The sequence below is a fragment of the Sceloporus undulatus genome, chromosome 4 (assembly GCF_019175285.1).
Source record: "Sceloporus undulatus isolate JIND9_A2432 ecotype Alabama chromosome 4, SceUnd_v1.1, whole genome shotgun sequence".
Lineage (NCBI taxonomy): Eukaryota > Metazoa > Chordata > Lepidosauria > Squamata > Phrynosomatidae > Sceloporus > Sceloporus undulatus.
The window spans coordinates 154,959,687-154,968,817 of NC_056525.1; the positions used below are offsets into that span (position 1 = coordinate 154,959,687).

At 39.2% G+C, this 9,131-nt stretch overlaps 1 protein-coding gene across 2 annotated transcripts in view; it reads right to left on the reverse strand.

The window, feature by feature from the left end:
* The window catches only part of CDH18 (cadherin 18), a 586,652-nt gene that overhangs the window by 187,671 nt on the left and 389,850 nt on the right, over positions 1-9,131 (reverse strand). For both annotated transcript variants that reach the window (XM_042465610.1, XM_042465611.1), the window contains one exon: positions 4,031-4,325. In XM_042465610.1, coding sequence (XP_042321544.1) covers positions 4,031-4,325 — 295 coding nt within the window. The remainder of the gene's footprint in view (positions 1-4,030; positions 4,326-9,131) is intronic.

Consider the following 9,131-nt stretch of genomic DNA (forward strand, 5'->3'; position numbering starts at 1 on the left):
TAGCTGCTGATCCATCAGAAACAAGCAGCTATTTCTAGTACCCTCCCCCTCCCCGGTCTCTCTAAAATACATCATCTGTATTTGCACAGTTTTAAAATACACTTATTAAACATGTCATAAATTTCAATTTAATCTTTGGTTAGAACATGATTATGGGAGATAATGAAAACATTGTTTTAAGACTACAGGGCAGTGGTTCCCAAACTTTGTTCCTGCAGGTGTTTTGGATTTCGGTTCCCAGAAGCCAATGGTCAGAGCTCTGGGAGCTGAATTGCAAACCATGTGGAGGAATGAGTTTGAGAAGCACTACTATTGGGTAAATGTTGGGGAAATTTGCAAGTGAATATATATACAATAAGGGCAGCTGGATCTCAGTTCAGCATGCCTTTCACTGTAAACTAGACTGATCCAAAACATATGAGCTGCCATGTAGCATGCACTGACATGTTGTCCAACTTTCCCCTGACCATCTTCTACCTAGGGTGCTGCCTCAGCTCTGTCTAATGGAAGGACTGGCCCTCAGACCAACAAGTCCTTTGCAAATATTTCTATTCCTGGACAGTATTTCTGTTCATTCCAGGAACAGAAGAGTGCATATTGAGTTCTCTGACACCATTCCCAGAAAACCTCCTTCTAGAGAGAGAGAGAGAGAGAGAGAGAGAGAGAGAGAAAGGATCTCTCTTTTGAGTAGATGCAGATATTGAGAAGGCAGGGCACTGAATAATTCATTCCAAACATAAAACAAATGACTCCCATCACTATTTATTAGCCATTTTGTCTGTTAAGACAAAAATAGTTCTGCCATGAAAAGAAAAAAAGAAAGCAGAAAATCAATACAAGAAATTAAATAGGCAGCAAATGTCCAAAATACAAGGCCTACTAGCAAATTGATAGCATCAACAGGGGAAAAAATGACAAAATATGAGTCCAGTGGCAGCTGATATCTTCCAAGCCGGTGGGACAATGATTGAACACTGGATTTTAGCCCAAAATATGAAGGATCAATCCCAGGTGCTAATCTCTATCCGCAAATCAGTTTCAGTACCATGAATAGTGCCTTCAGTGTTTGAATTAATACCTGAAGCAGATTCACAATCCTATTGACATGAAAGACACCACCTACCACTTTCTGAATTGCAGGAGACTTATGGGAAAAAGTTGTACATTTATAGATTTGCCTGAGGATTACCATATATACTTGACTATAAATCGACCTCATATATAAGTTGAAGCAAGGTTTTGGAGCAAAAATTATGGATTTTGATATGACCCGTGGATAGGTTGAGCAGGGACGTAGTTGTATTTTAGGAAGGGGGGGGGTCCAGACTAAGGGCCACCATTATAATGGGGCTTGGATGTGGCGGCGCAGCAGCACACACCATTCATTTTTCTAATGGAAGGGGGGGCGGACCCCAAGAACCCCCTCCCTTGGCTACGTCCATGGGTTGAGGGTAAAATGTACAAAGGATATAAAGGATGAAGCAAAGGAAAACAATGCCAAAGAATTCTAGGAGGCATAACTGTTTGTGCTCATATTATAAATTGGATTGATGAGAGAATAGAGGGAAGTCACTGCTTCCAGGACAGATGACCCATGGATAAGTTGACTCATGTTTTTGGGGTCACTTTTTGACTAAAATTTCTAGGTTTATAGATGACACAGTATACTAATATCTGGTCTCTCTCCTTCATGCTCCTTCTGCATCTCTGTGCAAGGAACCCTCCATTTCAAATAAAGATAGTCCTCCAGCAGCTAGACCATAGGTCTTATTCTCTGAAACATGATAGTGAGGATCCTAAAGGGAGTATGACTGCTGTGCTCAAAGTCCTCCACAGCAGAAGACCAGCAGGACATAATTATGCTACCACCAATTTAGGAGATCATGGGGGCCGATGTCCATTGAATCAGCAGTTTGTTGTTGTCCCTATTTTCTTCCTGTCTGGCAGTGCCTTGCTTATCAATTTATAACATTACCTGTCTGATTGCCAACTCAGCTTTGGTGCTATTTATTGGTTTATCTGGCAAGCTCATTTCTCTGCCTTTTCCAGACCAGCAAAACAGCTCCAGAGGCAGTTGCCTGGGAGGGCGTCGCCACAATAACACGCAGAGCTGCATGTGGAAGAAAGGCCACAACTCTATTAATGCAAGCCAGCAACAAAAGGTAGGGTTGGCCAAAAGCATGAGGTCTGGATCATCGTATAACCCGCCGTTGTAAGATAAAGGGCATGTCATATAGAGCAAGGCATCGGGATAAGCTAGGGACTAAAATAATGCCCTCTCGTATCCATGCAACCCACAGACTGCATTTAAGAATAAAGCCCCTAGTCACTGGTAAGTGGTGTCATGTTATGGTCCCCGCAATGACCACAACACATGCCCTCATCGCTCCCGCGTCCCATAGGGACTCCTGATACAGTACTACGCAACCTTATAGACCATGCCTACCAGATCTAGAACCTCTGCTGCCGCCCCAAAGTTGTGACAGAAAACCATGCACCCTAAGGAGGGTGGGTGGGAGAGCCAAGCAAGAATGGTGCCGATGGAGGACACTGAATGGCCTTTTATAGGCCGGTCACAAAGGTGGGGGCCGGGAGGGGAGTCGCCTGCCCTGGAGGACCGGGGCAACCATAAAGAAGGACTATCTGCCTCCTAGAGCATCATTCTGGAGGCAGAAGTCCCTCCCTTTCCCCTCCCGGCCAGCCAATAGGAGGCCAGTGCGCCCCAGCAATGCATGCTGGGGCGCGCCGATCCTGTGGCGCCGGGCCCCAGTGGCAACTCAGCCTGCCCGGGGAATCGGGCGGTCGCCTTTTTCTACACAAAGACAATAACAACAATTATATAATTAATATGATTGTTGTGATTACTATATTCTTAGGACTTTGCTGATGAGAAAACATTTCTGTAAAGAATCCCTTTTGCCTAAGTAATATTTATTTACCTTTTGAAAAAAAATCTCAGTGTTTAAAGAGCTTCTATTTCTAAGCTTCGGTTTCTAAGAACACTAGAAAGTACCTTTTGAAAAATTAATGGATTAGCTGACTCAAATCAGCAACTAAAAACCACATCTTTAAAATCTATATTTATGAAGTTATATACCAGTGTATAGAATTCCATAAACATATATCACATTTGTTGATATGGAGTAGCACAACAACTTGCATTTCTGAATCCTCATTGGGGGTGTGGTTAACATGATGAACACCTTCCCTTCAAAATTCACCACTGTTGATTTCTCCAAGAAACCCAATCTTTTTTTTTCTTTCTGAAATGGTTTCAGTTACCTACTCATTGCTCCCTGCATTTTCTGCCTACATATGTAGCACCTTTACACTGCAATACATCATTGTTCAATATACTGTACAAAGAGATCTTGAAGGGACCTTTGAGACTAACAGAAAGAAAGAAGCTTTTAGCATGAGCTTTCGTAGACTTGAGAGGAATAGACTCAAGTCTACAAAAGCTCATGCTACAACCTTCTTTCTTTCAGTTAGTCTTAGGGCTGCTACAAGAAAACCTTTGTATAAGTGACTTTCCAGATTAACACAGCTATGTCTTTGAATTCTACCATCATTGTTCAATATGTCAGCACTCTCCATTCTGAGTGGCATTTGTCTTTCAAGATATTTCAAGGCCTGAGAGGTCTTTCTCAACCTTATTACACAAGTTACTTTTATCTAAGATGTCACAGAACAAAATCTAAAATTGAGATTCAAAAGATAAATAACATCTCCCATAGCAAAACTTTTTTCCCCCACCAGAGAAAGAAAAAATTCCTGTGGCAATAAGACCTTCCCTTGCAAAAATGGCTGTTACAGGAATGTCCGAGGTGTAAGAGAAATAGGCGTTAAAAGTTGCACCTTCCCAGTAACCTTGCTGCTACAAATTGAAGAAATGGATTAAGGTGCTCATCCCAAGGTATTTAAAAGCATATAAGGCACCTAAAGAAAGTGAGTCGAATCTCCTCAATAACAAGGCAACATCAATTGAATCAACAACATATAAACACAATTCCTTATTCACTCTTCTTACCCATATCAGACATCTCTGGCACTGTAACTATGTAGGGCCCATCTGTAAATTTTGGTGCATTGTCGTTGATGTCTTGTACTTTGATAATAAACTCCGATTCAGGCTCAAGAGGCTTGTTCGTCCGTCTATCAATAGCCTGAGCATGCAGTACATAGTGTGTCTTCTTTTCCCGGTCTAGGCTTTTGGTTGAATGGATGTCCCCCGTCGTGTCATCAATAATAAAGATAGTCCCAGCCCCTTCACCCGTAAGGATATATTTGACTGATCCATCACCTTTGTCAGAATTGGAGTGCAGCTGTAAAAGACAGATATATAAATATATTATGTAATATAATATTTCACCATGATACAAGCTTGTTCACTGTGATGGGAAAAATAAATCTTTATGTCATCAGCAATATTTAATGGCAGATACTGAGAACATTCACCAAAGCAGCCCCTTGATAATGAAGGCTTAGTTGGGAAAACTATTTTTGAAAATGTCAACAAAGACAGGTTGCTTGGTTTTATACTTAGCTCTGCAGGTGGGGAGGAAGATAAAACAAAAATAAGAATGCAAACTAGCATGGTCCATATAGCATGTTTTAAGGCAGGGATCCATAACAAGGAGAAAAAAACATGACTTCCAGACCTGCCCACCCTTGTAAGGATTTGAGAGGGAGACATGGGAAAGGACAGAATCATGAAAAAATACTGATGGTATTACCAGCCAAAGAGGCTCCAGTACAAGCTTTAAAATTTCTCCATCAATACATTGCATCTTGTACTGAACAATAGGAGCAATGGGCTAGTATGCTGATATTGACAGGATAGGCACTGGAAAAGATTCAGGTATATCTCTCTGAAGAAACCATTTTGAGAATCTGATACACCTAGAAAAAAGACATTTGTCTGCATGCCATCACAGAAAGTCCTGTTGCTTCAAGCTCTTTCACCAAGATAAAATCTGACCCTTTTCAATGTACCCAGAGCACTTCACTAGAATGTTTTCAGCCACCTGTCCTTTCCTAAGCTCCTCTTTAAGTAAACTCATCAGTGCAAGTTATATCTTTCTGCATCTCAGAGTTTATAAATTATTGATCCACGACACCAAGAAAACAGCAACAGAACCAATAAAACATCCTGGTGATTATGGTAGAACCCCAGCTACAAGTCATAATGGCAGAGGCTTCTACTGTCAGCCTTTATATTTGTGGCTTCTACTTTTGCAGATTTGATTATTTGCAAATTTAGCTAATAGGTCCTCTCCTGTTGGAAATTAACCATAGGGTTGTCCTGGAGGACCTAGAGATTCCTAGTGAAGAGTTCTCTTAAGTAAAATAAAATAAAATAAAAAGTTCTCACTACCATCTCAGGATGTCTTTACTGAAGACACAGAAGAGAGCCTTCTCAGTGGCTACTCCTACCATGTGAAATTTTGGAGTAATTCACAGAGAAGGGGATTTAAAGAGGTTTCTCTGTATCCATCCACCCATTCCCAATGAAGGTAAGCCTCCTTACTCAGAAGGCAATCATTTCATTTGGCAAGAAAAATGGGATTTAAAGAGGTTTCTCTTCACACACATCACCACTCCCAATGAAGGCAAAACTACTGACTTAATTTTGGATAGCTGATAAGTAAACGGAATAGTGGTGCGATAAGACCCATAGCCAACCTGTTATCAATTTGCAATTGTGTGGTAATGTGAAAAAAATTGTTGCTGTTTCGAGCGTTTTAAAAGCCGCAACAGCATCGGGAGGGAAGCTTCAGGCAATAATCTCCATAACGTTTTAACATTTGGTTAAAGACTTCCACCTTATGTATTATATGACCCACACAGTTATGATTTTGCACCTCAGATGCTGAAAGAATGTATAGACACTAAGTGAGGAAGCCATTCATTATTGCAGACAGTACCAGGGATGTGCCCTGTGACACTTTCAACAAATGATCTGATTTCATGCATTAAGGGAACCAAAGATACCTCTTGAACTTTCTGGTTAGGACAAGAGAAGAGAGCTGATTTTATGTCAGGAATTATCACTCAAAGGTTAATCCATAAGAGGTTGAAAGATGTAAGCATAAATAAGGCACATACTACATTCTACAGCCTGCAAATGTTCAACAAAATGTGGAAAACATCGCCGTACTCATCTACTCAGAAGTGAGCCCCACTGGTTTACTTCCAGATACCTAGCTACAGGATTGCTGTTTTATAGCACAATCTTATGCGTGTTTACTCAGTATCAAATCCCAAAGAGTTTTATGGGGATTGCTCCTAGGCAAATGGATATAGGACTCTATCACTAGATTATTAAAGGATATGCTGATATAACTCAAGGAGGTCTAATTGGAAATTTACACAGGGTTAAACAAAAAGGACAGACAGGAAATACAATGGCTTAGATCTCTAGAAATGGAATGCTTCTCATCTTCAAATGTATTTTTTCACACTTCATTTGTAAAGCAGCTGCTGAAATAAAGTGCCTGAGGCTTCTCTGTTCTTTTCCCTTGGTAAACTTTGCTTTGGCAAGATATTCTGTTATTTGTTGTTGTTGTTTTTTTAATTTCTGAAGACAGGAAACTAATTCTGAAAAAGGGATTCTGTATTATACTCAAATTCTCTCTCTCTCTCTCTCTCTGTACATGTGTAATGTCAACTTCTTCTTTTAATCCCAGGGCTAGTATTTAGTGCTTAAATTCAAGCAAAACAGAAAATAACTAAAACATAAAGAAGGTTATAGTTATTAGCAAGTCACTATAACAACTTGCTAAAACTACTTCTCACATAGTGATGACGCAAACACATTTTTTAATCCTCTTGATATTATAAATGAGACCAGTTGGGAATCCCATGAGCCAACTGCTAATGTTTTGTAGAAAACATAAAAGGTGGGCTAAAAGGATTATTTTTTTTTAAACCACAAGGCATCTATTCTACCTGTTCTGCCTTTACAAATAATCAAAAAGACTATCACGGTCCCTTTTCTTCCTGACGTGATAAGAAAATTTCATGTCAATTAGCTAGAAAATACAATTTCACATAAATAAAAATAATTTTAAAAAACCTATTTATTTATTTTTCTGCCATGCAGAAGAATAGAGGGGGGGACAGATAGATAGATAGATAGATAGATAGATAGATAGATAGATAGATAGATAGATAGATCTCACTCTTGGGCACAGTCACAAAGTTTCTGTGATATATAAAGAAATAATAATGATGAAGTTTGTATGTGTATAAAGAACATTTGTTTTGTGTATGATTTACCCCACCATCACCAAACCAGTGAATCTGAATATTCCTGATATCATGATGGTAAAATAATAATAATAATAATAATAATAATAATAATAATATCATGAACTGCTTGTTTTCTCATTCATAGTGGACAAAGCTGCTTTATTTTCAGTGGGGAGTCACAACATACTGAGAGGTGATCTTTTGTTGAGGCCAAGAAAATTTGTGCATATTATTTCCATCCTCGCCTGAAACTATGAATGCAATTAGACCATCTTGTCTTAGTAATTCATAAATGTGCAAGGCCTATATTTCTGAGTGCAGAAATGAGAAGAAAGCCATGAGCACATTTAGAATATGCTAATGAGTGTAAATGTTTACCTTTGAAAAAAATGCATAAACATGCTTTAATGAATGTATACCAAAAAAAAGTATAAATATATACAAATACTTCCCTATAAGGCGTGTGGGAGGAAGACCCATAAGCCAATACAGAAACTGGCATGGAATAATAATGCTAATGGGGAAAGGGGAAACTCAGTTCCACTTAGTCTCATTACTTTCATTATTCAATAAGTAGGTTATTTGGGATATTTACATCTTGTTGCTGCCAAAGTTTAAGGATTAGGGTGATTTGGCTGCTCTTGAACATCTTCCTGGCTTCCCACTTCTTTGGCTTGAAGGCTTCATTTACTGGAAGAAGAAGAAGGTGGCTTTGAAAGTGTCTACCTCTCTCAGAACTATAAACAGCTCTAGACCTGGCCATGTGTGACTTCTTGTTATGCTAGTACATTGGTGCTCTGAGCTCTGTATAGCATGCAATAATAGTTTTATACATTAAGGGGGTGATTTTTACATTTCTACCAAAGCTGGGCTGGCATCTTGCTGATGTTCAAGCACTGACATGTTATCTCCATATTCATATGACCTAACCCCAGTGGAAAGTGTTAACATTAACACAGAGTTTTATCTGTGGAGATTATCACACATATTGTATCCCAATGGGAAACATGTGCATTTAAGTGTCAAAGGCGGGTATTACCACTGTAGCACAGATGCAGCCCGTATGCAACCTGGGCTTCTCCAGTGAGTTTTCATACATGGGATTTCCCGGCTTTGAAAAGCCACAGAATAAGCCTGGGTTGCAGATGGGCTGAAGATGGGTGGCTATGGGTGAATGCAGTAAGACCCATTTTGACACTTAAATATGCAATGTGCCCTGTAGGGAGAAAGATGGGACACAGTGTGTGTGATAATCTCCTATGACAGACTATTAACATGCACATCCTCAACAGATTACTGTAATTTTGTAAATTAACCACATGTGTTTAAACTCTTGGATAGCTCCTTTTAAATCTGAACTAAGACCCAGAGAGGACTCTTCCTACTCATATAGAAACAACCATCTGCCACTGGCTCTGTAACAGAATTAAACACAAAGAAAGTGTTCACCATAAATTAAATTACACAAATTACTTTCTAGAAATTATATTCTGTTGGGATTCATACACTTGAAGTCTGACTTCATCCTTATTTGTCAGAAGATACCTGGCTTGCAATAGGAAAAAAAAAAACACCTGAAAATAATAGTTTCAAAGAAAATAAACTTGAAGTGTCCCCTTTTATCAGCTCAGAGGACTTCAGTTTTTGACATATCTAATAACAGTTTGGCTTCAAAATGATTTATGAGAGCTCTTCATTCTTTAACTGTCTCTTTCCTTTAGTGCATGACTAACCTAGAGAGGAAAAATGAACCTAAACGCTCTATATTTTGGAGATTTTTTTCCCCTTCATTGGGTTCAATTAGAAGCCTCCTTTTATTTTCTTTCATTATCAGGGGATTCATGAAATGAAATGGCTCTTAATGCAATAAAACATAG